The sequence below is a fragment of the Kogia breviceps genome, chromosome 13, assembly GCF_026419965.1.
Source record: "Kogia breviceps isolate mKogBre1 chromosome 13, mKogBre1 haplotype 1, whole genome shotgun sequence".
NCBI lineage: Eukaryota > Metazoa > Chordata > Mammalia > Artiodactyla > Physeteridae > Kogia > Kogia breviceps.
In genome coordinates this window covers 41,314,051-41,333,989 of record NC_081322.1, presented here as the reverse complement: position 1 = coordinate 41,333,989, position 19,939 = coordinate 41,314,051, and the positions used below count along the sequence as shown (strand labels likewise).

General features: G+C 37.4%; 1 protein-coding gene and 1 pseudogene across 1 annotated transcript in view; both read left to right on the top strand.

Moving 5' to 3' along the window:
- The window catches only part of AK9 (adenylate kinase 9), a 116,515-nt gene that overhangs the window by 28,865 nt on the left and 67,711 nt on the right, over positions 1-19,939 (top strand). The window contains exons 10-13 of the mRNA XM_059083187.2: positions 760-858; positions 4,280-4,419; positions 4,500-4,680; positions 8,610-8,754. Of these exons, the coding sequence (XP_058939170.1) occupies positions 760-858; positions 4,280-4,419; positions 4,500-4,680; positions 8,610-8,754 (565 nt within the window). The remainder of the gene's footprint in view (positions 1-759; positions 859-4,279; positions 4,420-4,499; positions 4,681-8,609; positions 8,755-19,939) is intronic.
- Positions 1,757-2,942, top strand: LOC131768205 (alpha-2-macroglobulin receptor-associated protein pseudogene; annotated as a pseudogene).

The window sequence follows — 19,939 nt, the reverse complement described above, 5'->3', positions numbered from 1 at the left end:
ACAGTTTTCCCCTCTCAGTATATGTCACATCCATCCTTCCAGCTGCTCCTCTCTTTTTCTCATATCCCACATCCAACCCATCAGTATATACAGCAGGCTTCTTCTTCAAAATATATCCAGAATTTGACTACTTTTTACAACCTGGGACACACTTTCCTCAAGGTAAAGGGCAGAAGTTCCAATAGGCCTGGTTGAAACTTGCCAAGACTGTTAAGGCCCTGGCCAGCAATGGCACCCTGGCACTTCTGCCTACATTCTATTGGCCAGAACAAGTTACATGGAGAAGCTCAATACCAATGAGATAAGGATTCTCACATAAACTAGGGAATTAACAAGGGAAGGGCATGAATATTTGGGGACCAAAGGGTAGACTCTCATGAGTTGAATTGTGTCCCCAAAAATATATGTTGAGGAGCTAACCTTCAATACCTATAAGTGTGACCTTATTTGGACATAGGATCTTTTCAGATGTAATCAAGTTAAAGTGAGGCCATAGTGAATAAGGATTGGTCCTAATCCAATATGGCTGGCATCCTTATAAGAGAAGAGGTGCATGAACACAGGGAGAAATGGCTATGTCACAACAGAGGCAGAGATTGGAGTGATGCATCTACAAGCCAAGCAACACCAAACATTGCTGGCAAACTACCAGAAGCTAGGAAGAACAAGGAAGTATTCTACTCATGAGCTCATGACTTTTTCAGGACATTTTAGATGTTCAAATGCCAATGTATTAAAAGACTTGTTCTTTAAATTTAGACAGTTATGGATCGACTTAAACATCTGAACCTAAAAAGAGCAGCTGTTTTAACCAAACTTCAGAGTGCAGAGGAAGAAATTAATGACACAATGGAAAATGTAAGTTATTTTTAACTGTTTGAAAGTTTACCCTTTCACTATATGTTGTGACCTTAACTCGTATCCTTTCAAGGTTTAAAAGGCTCTCAGGATACCTTTTATAAAAATGGATTTGATTTTTGGGAAGCTGTAATATTGGCACAATATTCTTGTAGACACTAAACACAAAAAAAGTTTTGAAACAAATAAAGACAATAAAATCAAAACAATCAACCACAGGAATAATAAGAAATAAAGAAACCCAAGTTCAGTTTCAAAATTTTGCAGCACCAAAGAAAGCAAAGACATAAAAGCCCTCAACTCTATACTCATTCGTTCCCCCAATCATTCAACCAATTTTTAAAATAACTACTGTGTTCCTGGCCCTGATGTACTGTGGATGCGATGGTGATCAAATTATAATTGCCAAGTGCTTAAAAGGGCTACCAGGACTTTTTTTTGTGTGTGTGTGTGTGTGGTACGCGGGCCTCTCACTGCTGTGGCCTCTCCCGCTGCGGAGCACAGGCTCCGGACGCGCAGGCTCAGCGGCCATGGCTCACGGGCCCAGCCGCTCCGCGGCATGTGGGATTCCCCCCAGACCGGGGCACGAACCCGCGTCTCCTGCACCGGCAGGTGGACTCCCAACCACTGCGCCACCAGGGAAGCCCATACCAGGACTTTTAAGTGGAGGATTTGATATATTCTGGGAAGTTTAGATTCACCTATAAAAATAGAAATAAAAAAACTAATACCAGAATCATAAATAGATATTATAATTCAAATAAATTATGGAAGTAAATTTAAGGAAAGAGGTCATTTTGTTATCCTGTACTGTGTAATCCCTAGATCTTAATGACTGAATATAGCTGGAATTAATTATAACACGAACTGGTGCTGAAGAGGAGGAAAGGTGGGCCTGATGCACACAGAAGCTCTGTACTGAGTCACTTCTTCTAGGTCATAACTGAAGGGAAATTTTAAAGTATTCAGAAAACCTGGGGGCTTTTCCGACCCGCAGTTGCCGGGGTCTCGGCTTCCAGAGGAGGAAGACGGCATCGCGGAGGGTCCGAGGTGCGCTGCGCCAGCTCCGGCGGGTCGCCGGCGACGGCGGCAAGTTCTCGCGGGATAAGAACGAGCCCGCGCAGCCCTTGGAGCGCGATCCCGGGTCACGGGTAGTTCCGCCAGGAAAAGCAGAATCAGCTGTGGGAGAAAGCCCAGCGGCTTAACATTTCTCCTGTGAAATTGTCTGAGCTCCATGCTGATCAAGATACAAGCTTGAGCTTCAAGATACATACGTGAAAGGGATGAATTCAAGAGGAAGAGATTGAAGGCTGAAGGCTTAGATGAAGATGGAGAGAAAGAAGCAAAACTTATCAGCAGTGTCAACGTCATCCTGGCCAAGTGCGGTCGGGATGGGAGAAACGACGCCCAGACCGGCCGTGAGCAGCAACATCCTCAGCCCCGGCACCAAGGACCACAGCCTGGAGGACGCCCGGCTGGAGAAGCTGTGGCACAAGGCGAAGACCTCCGGGAAGGTTTTCAATGAAGAACTGGACCAGTCGTGGTGGGAGTTTCAGCATCACAGGGAGAAGGTCCAGGAGAATAAGGTCCTTCTGCAAACCCTGAGCAGGACAGAAGAAATTAAGGTAAACGTCGTCAGTCCCGCCGACGTGACCCACGGCCAGGAGGACGTGCTGCAGAGCAGACACGCCGAGCTGAAGGACAGGCTGCGGGACATCAGTCAGGACTTCGACCACCTGCAGAAAGTCGGCCACCGGGGCTGCGGCGCCGAGGCAGAGTTCGACGAGCCCCAGGTGATGGATCTGTGGGACCCGGCCAGGTCAGCCAACTTCACAGAGAAGGAACTGGAATCCTTTGGGGAAGAGCTTAAGTACTTTGACACCAAAATTGAAAAGCATAACCACTATCAGAAGCAGCTGGAAATTTCTCATCACGAACAAACACGTGGTTGGCGACCAGGAGCGCAGCAGGCACGGAACAGCGAGATACGCCTTGTGGAGGGGAAGGAGCTAGGCTACAAGGTAAAGAAGTATTGACAGGATCTGTCCAGCCGGGTCTCCAGAGCTCACCACAACGAGCTCTGAGGGCCTAGGGAGCTACACACAAAAGTGTGTAGCTGAGGCTGCTACATACTTCTGCTTTTTAGTTGACAAAAATATATAGCTGCGGCTGCTTAGCTGTCAGCTCCTCTGGTCTCTTCTCCCAGTCTCCGTGTCCTCGTGAGTTCATTTCTTTTTTCATTTCTTTGCTGTCATTTTTGCAAGGTTTTAGGAAAAAAGCAAACACAAATGCATGTGTTCAGTCTGCCTTTAACCAGAGATAGTCATGATCATTTTTATGGCTGTGATATCAAACTCATTTGAAAGCTCATCTTTTCATCGCTCCTCAGCCCCCCGCTAGATGTGTAGCCTCGGGGGCTCAAAGTTGAGAGAGGAGCATGGTCTGCTATTCAAACACTTTCTCCAAGTTTGGACAGGAAATAGGGATGATAAGGAAAAAGTGCCTGCTTCCTGACTTAACTGGGTACATTTCAGTCCCTAGCTCATTGTCTGTGGACTCATGGAGAAGGGTGGTGGCCAAATGTGCCTCACCGACAAGGTTCTCAGTGTCATTCAGCTCCCCTAAGCATTGACAGTTTCCTTCCCATCTAGCTTCTTCCAGCCTTCAGGTGGGGATATCCATGCAACATTCCCGCAAACAGCATGCCTCTTTGCTCTCAGATGCTGCAGCAGTGCAGGCAAGACCAGAGCTTCCATTCTTATCTGTCCTCCACAGTCAGCTCTGGAACCAGCAATACATGTGAGATCCACATCTGAAGGTGGGAGGGAGCCAGCCTGGACCTGTCCCCCAGCTGTTGCCTACCACGTCGTTTCCCAACAGTTCTCTTGTCCCCACCAAGGTAGCACTAGGACAGTGACCCTCTCAGCAGTCTGCAGTCGGTAGAGAAGTGGTTCTTAGCTACTCTACAGGTGACGAACGGAGGATTGCTGAGGGAGACATTACATTTAAGAAGAATGAAACAGCTAAGTCAATGCAAATCTGCATGTAACATCTTCTTATTTTAAAACTTATGTAAATTAACTAAGATTCGGGTATGTTTTCAAACCTTTTCAATAAGAATTTTTCAGAATCTGTTTCCTGAAACAGATAATAGAAAATGCTCTATCCACCTTATGCTTATTCTACCCTACAAGAGAAAAAGCTCAGTAAAATTTAAACAAGGTCTTAAAACAGAAATGAAAACTATTTGTCTTATTAAATTTTGGACAAGTACAGAATGGTTGCAATTGAGAAAAAAAACAAAATTTCCTTTCTGAATTATTTCTTAAATAGCAGAACATCATCAAATAAGAAATGAAATCATAATGTGAATTTCAGCCAAAGTTATGCCCACATTTTTAATGTTGTTTGCTATTAACAGGATGAGCTGTTCCGTACTCTTGCAGCTTGTAAACTTATCGCACCAAGATATAGATGGCAGAGAAGCAGATGGGGACATACATGTCCGGTGACTTTAAAAGAAGGTAACATTTTTCAAGGATTGCCAGATTTTTCTGTGAGGTAAGTAAGATTTTCAGAATTTAATTGAAAATCTTGCCCATACCTCTTTTCAGTTGTTTATGATAATGGCATTTTTTAAGTTTTCTAGGTAAAATATACTGTCTTTCATCAGAAGAAGCATTAAAAACATTTTTATTGAACCCACGTCCCTATCTTCTTCCACCTATGCCAGCACCACCATTTAAAGTGTTCATATTTGGACCTCAGTCTTCAGGGAAAACAACACTTAGCAATTTGCTTGCAAAACATTACAAAGGAAAGGTAACTACTTAGCTAGCTACCTAGCTAGCTTTCTACCTATCTATACTTGATTATGCTTTGTGGGATTTTAGGACTTTTAAAATTTGTACTCAGTTTTCTTTTTTTTTTTTTAAACCCTCCAAACTCCAGCTTTAATAAATCATTCTTCTGATGCAGCCTGATAGGTGGTTCTTTCTTCTTTTTTTTTAAGTTAAAAATTTTTTTTTAGCCGCACAGCATAGCTTGTGGGATCTTAGTTCCCTGATCAGGGATCGAACCTGGGCCCTCAGCAGTGAAAGAACGGGAGTCCTAACTGCTGGACTGCCAGGGAATTCCCTGTGCTAAGCTTTCTTAATTTTATACTGTCAACTGGGTAATTGTTCCACTGGGCTTGGAGTGGGGAAGGCATCTTCCTTGATGCTTTAGTGCAGCTTCCAGACCATAGCCACTCCCAAAAGTCCCCAGATTTGACTGCTGTGTCATGCAGACTGTGCTACCCATTACCTTTCTTGGTTTCACTCATCTCCTGTTCCCTGGGTTACACCCCTCCTGGCCCACTGACCCTTCCTCCACACACTCATTCCTGTCATCATTCTTGGTGATTTCACTGTCTACAAAGATGACCCTCCCAACATCTAGAGCTGACAGTTCCTTGACCCCTCCCCTCAGTGATCTTATTCTCCACCCTCGGTAAGTGAAGAGAAATTACTTTTAGCTCAGACCAGAGTGATAGCAGTAGAGGTGATAAGAAGTGGGCAGATTTGGGATATCATTTGAAGATAGAGCGAAAGGATTTGATGAAGGATTGGACTGTAGAGGAATTATATGAAGGCCAGTGTGGCTGGAGCATGTAGTGTGAAAGGAGGAACGGCACAAGGTGGAGATGGCTGAAGATGTAGTCAGACAGTGCAGGCCCTGGGAAGGAGTTTGAATTTATTCCAAATGCTATTGAATTCATTTAAACACAGGGGTAACATTTCCTACTTGCTTTTAACATTTTTATTGTAAAATATGACAAACATACAGAAAAGTGAAGCTCATTGAAATATCACAAAACAAACCCCCATGTAACCACCACCTAGGTCAGACACGGAACCCTAGCACTCCAGAAGCCGCCTCATGCCTCTTTCTAATATCAGTCCTCTTACTCCTTCCACAGCGGTAACCACTGCCCTGAACTTTATGATACTCACTTCTGTACTTTTCTTTTTGTGGTTTTACCATGTAAGCACACATTCATATACCATAGATTAGCTTTGCATATTTTTTTAACTTTATGGACTTAAAACAGTTTATGTTTTTTGTGTCTGGCTTCTTTCACTTAACATTATAATTGTGATATTTGTGCATGTTATTAAGTATAGCTATAGCTTATTTTTATTGTTTTATTGTATTCTATTGATTGAATTATATTATGATTTATTATCCATTTGAGTGTCAATAAAACTTAGGTTGATTCCAGTTCGGGGAATTGTGAATAACATTGCTATAAACAGTCTTGTACATGTTTCTTGGTGTATACATGCATATCTTTATATAGTTTGAAGGTATATCTAAGAGTAAATTTCTGGGACATAAGGTATACATACATAGTCAACTTGTGTAGAAAATGCCAAACTGTTTTCAAGACTAGTTCTACTAATTTACTATCCTACCGGCAATGTATGAGAGTTCCACGTTCCTGCCAACTTTTGTTATGGTCAGTCTTTCTAATTTTAGCCATCCTAGTGGGTATATCTCACTGAGGTTTTAATTTGCATTTCCCTGATGACTAATGTGGTTCAACATTTTTTCAGATGTTATTCAGATATTCACTTTTTGAAGTGTTTGTCCACTTTGTTCAAGCCTCTTGCCCATTTTTAACTTTTCTGCATATTATTGGTAGGAGTTCCTTATGTTGTCTTTGTACAGATTTTTTTTTATTATAAACATTATGAATATTTTCTACCACTCTGTGGTTTGCCATTTCCCTTTTTAAATGAAAAATGCACCATACTATATTCATTTAAATTAAGTCGTTAAGTCCTGCCTACACTAAAGAAGAGGGGAATTAGTCTTCACCTTCTGAAGAAAGGAATATTAAAGCATTTGTGGACATGTTTTAAAACCATCACAGTATGTGTCAGACAAAAGAATTATAATTTTAAAATATAAAGAGTTTTTACAAATCAATATGTAAAAGCCCCAATAGAAAATGATAGCAAACAGGCAGTTCACAAAATAGTTGATCCAAATAGCCATTACACATGAGAAAAGGGAAATCACCTTGGTAACCAGGGAGAGGCCAAAAAAAACAGATATATGTCATGTCAATCTCACTGTTGAAAAATCATATTAACAACCAGTATTGATGTGTGGCTAGGATTGGGAAAGTACATTCTCATACATTGCTGGTTAGGGTATAATCATTGGGGATAGCAATTGGAAATACACATAAAAGCCTAAAATCTATACATATCCTTTGAACTATAGGTTTTTCCTGAAGAAACTATCAAAGACATATACATAACTGTGTTCTTCATAACCTAGTTTATAATAACAAAATCATGTATATCTAAATATAATTGGTATTTTAGTTAAATATTAAGTTGTAATATATTCATCTAATACAATACTGTTCATCCATTAAAAATGATGGTGTGGATGTATTTTTGTTGGCATGGAATAAAGTAATATAAGCATATTGAAGGAAAAGCAAAATTGAATCTAGAAGTATGGAAATATTATTTAAACTTAAAAGGCATATATAAATCTAACATCCCAACATTAGTGTTAAGTATATTATCTACCTAACAAAGGACTTATGTTCAAAATATATGTAGAATTCTAACCTAATTTTTTAACTAGGCAAAAGTTGAACATATGCTTAAAAACATATGGGTAAGTGAATGACCAATAAGCTCATAAAAAGAAGCTCAAAATTGTCAGTGATTAGGGAGATGTAAATTTAAACTGCAATGAGATTTCACACCAACTAGGGTGGCTAAAATGTGAAAGATTCACAAAACCAAGTGTTGGTGATGAGGTAGAATAACTGCAATTTTCATACTTTGCTGCTGGGACTATAAAATAGCTTTAACCACTCTGGAAACAGTTTAGTGGTTTATTATAAAGTCAAACATACACTTAATCATATGACCCAGTAGTTCTACTCCTCAGCATTTATCAAAGAGATGTGAAAATGTAATGTCCACAAAAAGACTTTCTCACAAATGTTCATTGGTACTTTATTTATAATAGCCAAAACTGGAAACAACCCAAATGTCCATGACGAATGGATTAAAAACTATGGTATATTCATCCAATGATACTACTCAAAAATAAAAAGGAATAGATTACTGAGATATACAGTTACACTGATGAATCTCAAAAACATTAGGCTAAGGTAGAAAAGCTTGGAAAAGATTATATACTGTATGGTTCTATTTATATGAAATTCTAGAAAAGGCAAAACTAATTTATAGTAACAGAAAACAAGGTGGTTGCCAGGGGCCAGGAACTGACTATAAAGGGGGATGAAAGGGAACTTTTTGGGGTGATATAAATGTTCTATATTTTGATTGTGGTTGTTGTCATGTATATATTTGTAAAAACTCATCAAACTCTATACTTAAAATGGGTGCCTTTTATTGTATGTAGATTATCCATAAAATGTTGATTTTAAACATATGTATGTAATTTGAATGTATATTACATGATCACACATATTTATATAAATCATACATATATAAATTATATAAATCATACATATAGATATATTTATATATATATTGAATTTCTGTGAAAGCAAGTACTCAAAAATCACTGAATTCTGAGAATAACATACCTCAAGCAGCATTAAGATTTTTGAGATGGGTAGGTATAGCTATAGAAATAGATGTAGATGAACAGTGTGCTTAATATTCAGAGTAACTTGTGCTCTTGTTGGTTTTCTCAAATATTCTTTGCAGGTAGTTGACTACGATAAACTTGTTCAACCACGTTTTGATAAAGCCCTTGAAACGCTAACCAGAAATACTATAGCTGAGGCCACTGAAGCAGCCATTAAAGCTGTAAAAGAGCGGCTTCTCTCAGAACTACAAGCTAAAAAACAAGGTGAACTATCTTTTTAAAATGTGTGTTTTAAGCTTAGGTCAACAGTTAAGCTTGACTACCTGAAGGCAAGAACTTGGTTTGCTTGTCTTGATATCCCTGGCACCTTGCACATTGCATTACAGCCTCTTAATAAGTGGTTGAAGAAATGAATATACATAAACCTGAATCTTACACAGAGAAAAAGATTTCAATTCTGGACAACTAAGGAAAAGGATCAGAGTTTCCAAATTTAGATTTCTTTAATAGATCTGCTTGCTGAGCAGAGACTGAGCAGAATTTGCACCTTTATTTACACCAGTTGTGATGACAACACTTCACCTGACTCGTGGAGTTTGTGTTGTTGTTGCTGTTGCTGTCGTTTTAGGCTTGTGTGTCAGCCTTGATTGTAATTAAATATTTCTATTTGGGGAATATTAATTTCAAATCCAAACGTTATAAAACAGTGAAACCGGAAGAAGACTTGGTGATCCATTAACACAATTACATAACTTTACAGATAAGGAAACACAGGCACAGGAGGTTAAATGGCTTCCTGATATATTCACCCAGCTGGTGGCATAGCTGAGACTTGAACCCTTGTTTCCAAAGTCCCAGAGCTCTTTCTCTTGACCATTCTGCCTCTTCCTGACTCTTACTCCTTATCATATTATTTTAAAATAGATACAGGGTTTTGGTCTGGGGGAGGGGGGGTGAGTTTCTAGTTTTCTCCAGGAAAAATGAGAGTTTTCATTTCTTGGCTACTTTTGAAAATTTATTGATTGGTTTTGGTAGAATTTATATCTAGAGATGGCACCCATGTAACTAGTCACATTAGAATACATGAAAGTAGTTTAATCTAAACATCTCTTCTTAATGGAATACTCTCAGTGCAGCACTTCCTGTACACTTTGTGGGATCTTCCTCACATTCAAAGATCTGGATCCAAAATTTGAGATTAGCTCCAGCAATTTTAGACTAGGTTTAACCACCACTGTTTGGATTTCCCAGAAGCTGTGGCAGTATACTGTCATACTGTAACCATCCTACTATATAATCATCCTACTATAACCATCACTGCCTCAATTTCAAATATTCTTTTCCTAATAAAATTTTCCTCATTATGAAAGAAAAAAATAGCTAAATTAATTGAGCATTTACTATATGTTGAGGCTATGCTAAATGCATTACATGTATTATCCTATTTGATCCTCATAATAGACCTATGAAGTAGGTTGTTGCTGTTGTTTGAAGTGTTAGCAGAAAGATTTCTTAAATATTTATGTCTAGACTAGGGTGGCAAACCCAGTTGCCAAGAGGGGCCAGGCAGGTAACATAAGTCAAGTAGCAAGTGGACAAGCTTTGTTTGTACCTTAAAAATGAAGTTATAAAATTATAACCTCATATAACCATATGGATAAGGTAGGTATTTGTATCTCTATTTTTAGTGGATGAAGAAATAAGGCTCAGAGGAGTTATATAATTTGACCACAGGCAGCAAGTTATGAGGATTCAAATCAGTGTCTGTATTCTTATCTCCTGTGTCTCTCAAGTGATCACAGAAAACTGGAAAAAGCACAAGGAAGAAAAAGTCACTCATACTTACTCCCCAGAGATATTCACTGATAAGAATGTGATGCATTCTTCATCCCTCTCTTCTCTTTTTTCTATGCATATTTGTAATGATTAATTATGGTCCTATGGCATATGCAAAATTGCATTATCTCATTTTAAAATAATGCTTCTTTCTAATTAATATGTAAATATTGTCATAAATTTTGTGATAGAGATCTAAATTCATTTTTTCTAAATGGTGAGGCAGTTTTACAAATAACACTTATTAAATTATCCATAATTTTACTGATTGTTTGAAAGGGCAACTTTATCTTAAGTTTGTGTGTGTGTAAACTTCTGAACTTTCTGTGATTTGATCTTTATATTACAACCTTTAATGCAAAATATTATTAAAATCTTATGATGCGGGGCTTCCCTGGTGGCGCAGTGGTTGAGAGTCTGCCTGCCGATGCAGGGGACACGGGTTCGTGCTCCGGTCTGGGAAGATCCCACATGCCGCGGAGCGGCTGGGCCTGGGAGCCATGGCCGCTGAGCCTGCGCGTCCGGAGCCTGTGCTCCACAACGGGAGAGGCCACAACAGTGAGAGGCCCGCGTACCACAAAAACAAAAACAAAACTTATGATGCATTTTAAATCCAGTAATGCAAGTTCCTCCTCAAAACATTCTGTTTTAAAATTATTCCTGGGTATTCTTTCATTTATCCATAAAATGAGTACTTACTGGGTGCCAGGAGCTGTACTAGGGTTTGGGAAGCTTGTAGAATTTTGTCAAGTTTTACAGCAAATCCTAGTGGGAAGATTGTGTTAACATTATACAATAAATTGATGAGAATTCACATCTTTACTATTAGATCTTCTCATGCAGACAGATTAAATCTCCATTTTTTGGCCTAATATTTGTATCCTTCCTTAACATTTTATAACTTTCTTCATGTATTGTCAATACTTTTCTTAATAAGTTTATTTCTAGAAATTTTGTCATTTTGTTACTGTTAAATGGTATTATTTTTCTATTACATTTTCCAAGTAGTTATTACCTGTATGTTGGAAAGCTGTTTGATTTTTATGTTTATTTGTAACAAGCCACCTTACTAAACTTACTTCCTAGTTTTGATAGATTTTTAGTTGAGTCTCTTGAGTTTTGCAGATAGCCAATCTTATCATTTGAAAAGAAGCATAGTTGCAACTCCTTTTTCCCCAATATTTATGCTTATTTCCTTTCTTGAATAATTATGTAGGCTAGCTGTTCTAGAATGATGTTAAATGGTGGCAGTGATAGTGGGCCTGAGTAAAGGGATCTCATCAATGTTTCTTCATAATGTTATTAAATATTTTTATCCAGAATGGATGTTGAACATTATCAAATGCCTTCTCAGAATCTATCAATATGATCATAAATTTTTAATCCTTTGACCTACTGATTTGATCAATTATACTAATATATTTTCCAACACTAAGCCATTCTTGTATTTCTGATTTTCTGAATTTCTTTTGGCTGTTAATCTAGAATTTTTTTTATACTCATAAGTGTTATTCATTTATAGTGTGTGTGTGTGTGTGTGTGTGTGTGTGTACATGCTCTATTTGTCAGAATTTGCTATCAGAGTTTCACTAACTTTTTATATAAACTGGGAAGCTTACCATCACTTTCTATGCTTGAAACTATTTAAATATCAAGGAAATTACTTCTTACATGGCAGTATTGAGCTTTTGCTAGGCAAAAACACATTTTTTGCCTAATAAATCTGCCTCTCTTCTTTCTTATTAGCCTATAAACAAGTAAGAGAGGCCAACCAGGTGCCTGAGAGATTATAAAAAACAACATCAAAAAGACCAGCGTTAAAATAACATACCATCCAAATGATCATCTAGATGATAAAGAATGAATTTAGGATACGATTTCAATTTTCTTAAATTTACCAAGGCTTGATTTGTGACCCAAGATATGATCTATCCTGTAGAATGTTCCATGAGCACTTGAGAAGAAGGTGTATTATGTTGTTTTTGGATGGAATGTCCTATAAATATCAATTAAGTCCATCTGGTCTAATGTGTCATTAAAAGCTTGTGTGTCCTTATTTATTTTCATTTTGGAAGATCAGTTCATTGGTGAAATTGGAGTGTGAAAGTCCCCTACTATTATTGTGTTACTGTTGATTTCCCCTTTTATGGCTGTTAGCACTAGATATCAATTACAGGAAAAAACTGTAAAAAATACAAACACATGGAGGTTAAACAATATGCTACTAAATAACCAAGAGATCACTAAAGAAATCAAATAGGAAATCAGAAAATACCTAGAAACAAATGACAATGAAACACGACAACCCAAAACCTATGGGATGCAGCAAAAGCAGTTCTAAGAGGGATGTTTTAGCAATACTGTCCTATCTCAAGAAACAAGAAAAATCTCAAATAAACAATCTAACCTTACACCTAAAGCAATTAGAGAAAGAAGAACCAAAAAAAAAAACCCCAAAGTTAGCAGAAGGAAAGAAATCATAAAGATCAGATCAGAAATAAATGAAAAAGAAATGAAGGAAACAATAGCAAAGATCAATAAAACTATGGTTCTTTGAGAAGATAAACAAAATTGATAAACCATTAGCCAGACTCATCAAGAAAAAATGGGAGAACACTCAAATCAACAGAATTAGAAATGAAAAAGGAGTAGAAACAACAGTGCAGAAATACAAAGGATCATGAGAGATTACTACTATATGGCAATAAAATGGACAACCTGGAAGAAATGGACACATTCTTAGAAAAGCACAACCTTCTGAGACTGAACCAGGAAGAAGTAGAAAATACAGACAGACCAATCACAAGCACTGAAATTGAGAGTGTGATTAAAAATCTTCCAACAAACAAAAGCCCAGGACCAGATGGCTCCACAGGAGAATTCCATCAAACATTTAGAGAAGAGCTAACACCTATCCTTCTCAAACTCTTCCAAAATATAACAGACGGAGGAACACTCCCAAACTCATTCTACAAGACCACCATCACCCTGATACTGAAACCAGACAAAGATGTCAAAAAAAGAAACTAGGGCTTCACTGGTGGCGCCGTGGTTGAGAGTCCACCTGCCGATGCAGGGGACATGGGTTCATGCCCCGGTCTGGGAAGATCCCACGTGCCATGGAGTGGCTAGGCTCATGAGCCATGGCCGCTGAACCTGCGTGTCCAGAGCCTGTGCTCTGCAATGGGAGAGGCCACAACAGTGAGAAGCCCATGTACCGCAAAAAAAAAAAAAAAAAAAAAAAAAAAAAAAAAAAAAAAGAAACTACAGGCCAATATCACTCATGAACATAGATGCAAAAATCCTCAACAAAATACTAGCAAACAGAATCCAACAGTACATTAAAAGGATCATACACCACAATCAAGTGAGGTTTATCCCAGGAATGCAAGGATTGTTCAATATATGCAAATCAATCAATGTGATACACCATATTAACAAATTGAAGGAGAGAAACCATATGATCATCTCAACAGTTGCAGAAAAAGCTTTTGACAAAATTCAACACCCATTTATTTTAAAAACCCTCCAGAAAGTAGGCATAGAGGGAACCTACCTCAACATAATAAAGGCCATATATGACAAACCCACAGCCAACATCGTTCTCAGTAATGAAAAACTGAAAGCATTTCCTCTAAGATCAGGAGCAAGACAAGGGTGCCCACTCTCACTACTTTTATTCAACATAGTTCTGGAAGTTTTAGCCACAACAATCAGAGAATTTAAAAAAAAAAGGAATTCAAATCAGAAAATAAGTAAACCTGTTACTGTTTGCAGATGACATGATACTATGCATAGAGAATCCTAAAGATGCTATCAGAAAATGACTAGAGCTAATCAATTAATCTGGTAAAGTAGCAGGATACAAAATTAATGCACAGGAATCTTTTGCATTTCTATACACTAATGACAAAAATTCTGAAAGAGAAATTAAGGAAACACTCCCATTTACCATCGCAGCAAAAAGAATAAAATACCTAGAAATAAACCTACCCAAAGAGACAAAAGACCTGTATGCAAAAACTATAAGACACTGATGAAAGAAATTAAAGATGATACAAACAGATGGAGAGATATACCATGTTCTTGGATTGGAAGAATCAACATTTTGAAAATGACTATACTACCCAAAGCCATCTACAGATTCAATGCAATCCCTGTCAAACTACCAAAGGCATTTTTCACAGAACTAGAACAAAAGTTTCACAATTTGTATGGAAACACAAAAGGCCCCAAATAGCCAAAGCAATCTTGAGAAAGAAAAATGGAACTGGAGGCATCAGACTCCCTGACTTAAGACTATACTACAAAGCTACAGTAATCAAGACAGTATGATACTGGCACAAAAACAGAAATACAGATCAATGGAACAGGATAGAAAGCCCAGAGATAAACCCATGCTCATATGGTCACCTTGTCTTTGATAAAGGAGACAAGAACATACAATGGAGAAAAGACAGCCTCTTCAATAAGTGGTGCTGGGGAAACTGGAAAGCTACATGTAAAAGATTGAAAATAGAACATTTCCTAACACCATACACAAAAATAAACTGAAAATGGATTAAAGACCTAAATGTAAGGCCAGACACTATCAAACTCTTAGAGGAAAACATAGAACACTCTATGACATAAATCACAGCAAGATCCTTTTTGACCCACCTCCTACAGAAAGGGAAATAAAAACAAAAATAAACAAATGGCACCTAATGAAACTTAAAAGCTTTTGCACAGCAAAGGATACCATAAACAAGATAAAAAGACAACCCTCAGAATGGGAGAAAATATTTGCAAACAAAGCAACTGACAAAGGATTAATCTCCAAAATATACAAGCAGCTCATGCAGCTCAATATCAAAAAAACAAACACCCCAATCCAAAAATGGGCAGAAGACCTAAATAGACATTTCTCCAAAGAAGATATACAGATTGCCAACAAACACATGAAAGGATGCTCAACATCACTAATCATTAGAGAAATACAAATCAAAACCACAATGAGGTATCACCACACCAGTCAGAATGGCCATCATCAAAAAATCTACAAACAATAAATGCTGGAGAGGGTGTGGAGAAAGGGAACCCTCTTGCACTGTTGGCAGGAATGTAAATTGGTACAGTCACTATGGAGAACAGTAGGGAGGTTCCTTAAAAAACTAAAAATAGAGCTACCAAATGACCCAGCAATACCACTACTGGGCACATACCCTGAGAAAACCATAATTCAAAAAGAATCATGTTCCACAATGTTCATTGCAGCACCATTTACAATAGCCAGGACATGGAAACACCCTAAGTGTCCATTGACAGATGAATGGATAAAGAAGATGTGGCACATATATACAAAGGAATATTACTCAGCCGTAAAAAGAAACGAAATTGAGTTATTTGTAGTGAGGTGGACGGACCTAGAGACTGTCATACAGAGTGAAGTAAGTCAGAAAGAGAAAAACAAATACCGTATGCTAACACATATATATGGAATCCAAAAAAAAAAACGGTTCTGATGACGCTAGGGGCAGGACAGGAATAAAGATGCAGATGCAGAGAATGGACTTGAGGACACGGGGAGGGGGTAGGGTAAGCTGGGACAAAGTGAGAGAGTGGCATGGACATATATACACTACCAAATGTAAAATAGATAGCTAGTGGGTAGCAGCCGCATGGCACAGGGAGATCAGCTCAGTGCTTTGTGTCCACCTAGAGGGGTGGGGTAGGGAGTGTGAGAGGGAGACACAAGAGGGAGGAGATATAAGGATATATGTATATGCATCGCTGATTCACTTTGTTATACAGCAGCAACTAACGCAACATTGTAAAGAAATTATACTCCAATAAAGATGTTAAAAAGAATGAATTTATGTGTTTATCATATTATCCTCAAAATTAAGACCAAAATTAAAAACAAATACTCTTGCATAACTCACAAACTAAAGCCTGAGAAGTATTGACCCAGACTGCTAAGATGGCTTGTTAATCAACATGTTTGAGCCTGGATAAAATTCATTTGTTAATTCACTCAAAAATGAATTCTTTAATTCATTCAAAAACACTTGAGTACCTTCTTGTGTTAGACGTGATTCTAGACACTGAGCAACAGAGGTGAACAAGACACCTGAAGCTCCTGTCCTTAAGGTGGTTACATTTTAATGGGGGGTAGAGGGGGAAAAAGTAAACAGATAGAAAAAATATATAACACAGTAATCGGGCAGGTGGTGATTGGGGTAGGGGTGCTGGAGTGTTAAGATAACCTGGGAAGACATCTCTGAAGAGGGAACAGTTAACTGAAACCTGGATGGAGAGAGGAAGCAGGGCTTCTGGAGGATGAACAGTGTTATATAACGTTTCTCGGAGTCTAGTGATTCCTTTCACATCAAATTGTGGCATGATATGACAGATTTTACATCTTTCCACAAATTGCCTTTTCTCACTGGGATATAGAAATAGGTGATATCTCTCATATGCTACAAACCTAAGTGTCTTTTCAAATTCACTAATTATTCCAAATCTGACAATAAGGTTAACCCTTTTTAACATTTAAAAAATTGGAATTTTTTTGCTAGGGGTTTTACTCCAATGTATATATATTTTTTGAATTTTTGAATTTTATTATATTTTTTATACAGCAGATTCTTATTAGTTATCCATTTTATACGTATTAGTGTATATATGTCAATCCCAATCTCCCAATTCATCACACACTCCAATATATTTTTAAGAAATTTTGTCAGTGGAGAATATTGAGATTTTTTAACACAGAAAATTATATAATAATACAGAAGATGGCAGCTAATATGGAGCAGGCTTCCTGTGTGCCAAGCCTTTTCTAAGTTCATTGTTTACACCTATTATCTCAATGAATGTTACAGCGATGTTTTCAGTTTAATTATCCTCATTTTGCCCAGTAGAAGTTTAGACAAGGAGACCAAATGCTTCACCAAAGCCACACTGAGTCAGAACTCACACACCCAAGGCTGTCTACCTACCCCCAGCTACCTTTTGCTAACTCAGCCAATTACTATCTTTCAGCCCAGTCAACTTCAAAAGACCCTCAAAGAGAATTTGAAAGGAAGGAAAATGAGTTCCCAACTGATTCGTATAAAAGCTCAGAAGAGTTGCATCTGTCATTTGATGAAGATGATAAAGAAAATGTTGCTAATATTATTAGCCAAATCTTTCCTAATATAAACAGATTAGCTGATAAAGCATATTATTCTTTCACTGCAGTGTTCACTCTTGAATCCCAAAGAGAAAGCTCTTTAGAGGACAATGAAGAAGACAAAATGAAGTCAGATGATAAAGACAGTAACAAAATGAGCTGCTAATGCCATGCTTGTGGATCTTATTCCCATTTATTCCATATTTTATCATGTTTATATTGAAGCTTAAAATTACCCACCCCCCTCCCTCAAATTGGAAACTTTAGGAGAAAAAGAGTTAGCTTCTCTCTTACAGATTTAAACTGAGCAGCTGTAGAACAGAAATAGATTTACCAGAATGCAGCAGAAAATAGAACCCAGCAAGTCTAATACAGCTAGAACGCCCCCCAAAGTTTTTTGTATGTTTCCAGACATGACACAATCATTATCATACAATAATAAATTTTCTTAAAAGCTCTCTGGCTTCCTTTAATGGGTTGGAATCAGAGCATCATAAACCCAAAGTTGTAGCTATGAAATGTTATCATTTAGTGCTATTTACCCTTATAAAACTTTTCCATTTATATAATCAAGAGCATACAATGTAAACTATTTTTATTTTTTATTTATAATGTTACATTTAATTATATAATTTCATTAGAAAATATTTTAACCCTCATTTAAAATTACTGCACAGTTTCCCAATTTATAGGTAATAGTTTTAACTAGTTCATTACATCGAAAACTTAAATTATTTTTTTGCTACTAATACAAATAGTGCTCCAGTGAATTTTTTTCCAATGAATTTTCTACATGAAGTTTTGTCTGCATGTTGACATAAGTGGAGTCACTAGTTTGATGAGTATGAAGCTACAGACAGAGTCAAATTGCTTTACATAAAGTTGTTCCAATTTATGTCCCCGTCAGGAATATACAAACTACATGTTATAATTTCCTCGGTATTTTCTCTTTTTAAATACTATTTTAGTTTTTATTTGACTATTTCTGAAGTTTAGTATTTTAATATTGTGCTAGCCATTTATATTTCTTCTTTTCTGAGGTGACCATTTTTGTCTTTTGCCCATTTTTCTAAATTGTATCAGTTATATGGTTCCTATATAAATTTTCTATATTACTTATTTTTCATATTTTTTTTCCAAATTGGGTGGTTTGTCTTTTAAATCAGCTTGCTGCTTTTGAAGTAGAGGAATTTTTCACATTTTCATAGTCAAATCATTACTTTCCCATTGTTGATTTCTTCCATTTACTTTCAGACTTTCTTCCTCTCAACCAGAGATATAATATATATACTTATATTCTTTTTTTTATTGGTCTGACCTTTTTGTATTTAATTTTAAACTGCATATATAATTTATTGTGTTATATAACATAGGGCTGATCTTTTCTATTTGGTTTCTCCTCCTGATTCAGGTAGACGTGTCTTTGCCTTGTGTTTATTTCAAGCTGAGTAGGAATTGAACTGGGCACTGTCAGAAACTTATATATGACACTCCTCCTCCCCCAGCATGCATGCGCACACACACACTTAACAGAAGATCCAGAAATTAAAATTTTGGCCAAGTGGCATCTGGGAACCCCATCTCTGCTGCTGCAGAGTTCCCAGCACCAATACATACACAAAGGGAGCCCCTCCCTTGTATTATCTGTTCCCTCTTTGGGGGAAGCTGTCCAAGGTAGAAGCAGTCATCAGTGCCTCTACCCACTGCTGGAGGGATGCCAACCCTGCCAGTGTACCCTAGTAAAAGACACCCTTTCTTCCCCTTATGTCTGAGATACGCACAGCCTTTACCTCCTGGAGCCAAGAGTCTGTTAGTTACCTCAGGAAGGGAAAATTTTATTTTATTTTTTCAATTTACATCCCCTGGCATTATATGAAACTGAAATTACTCTTGGTTTTGTCATAGTTAAGTCATTATCTTTATTTTCTACTGCTGATAGATACGTTTACCTATTTGATTATTATGGTTGTTATTTTAATTTTTTAAGAAATTGGGAACATGAGTCCTGGGTCCCTGGGCCCATACCACAATCTTCTTCGGGATTCACCTACACTTTAAATACTGTTCTTTACGTGTTAACAGAGTTTTATTCACAGATGAAAAAGAAACAAGTAAAACGTCTACACTTCAAATAAGTCAACAAGACTCTAGTCAAGATCTAATGTTGGATTCAAAAAAGGGTAAATTAATATTTGGGTAATTTGGTTCTCTTAGACTGTGGACCTAAAAATCACAAATAGTTCCTTTAGAATTTTGAAGGAATAACGTGTGTGTGGTATTTTTTTAAAAAAGTATTATTAATACCCACTTACTCTATCTTAAAGGCTACTATAATATGAACAGTTAGACATGCAGGAACACAGAAAAAAGAACATGTGATATACTGTTTTTGTGAACAAGAATATTGAGAAGATAGGATATTTATGTTTTCTGCCATTCCTGGCATGTGGCTAGTGT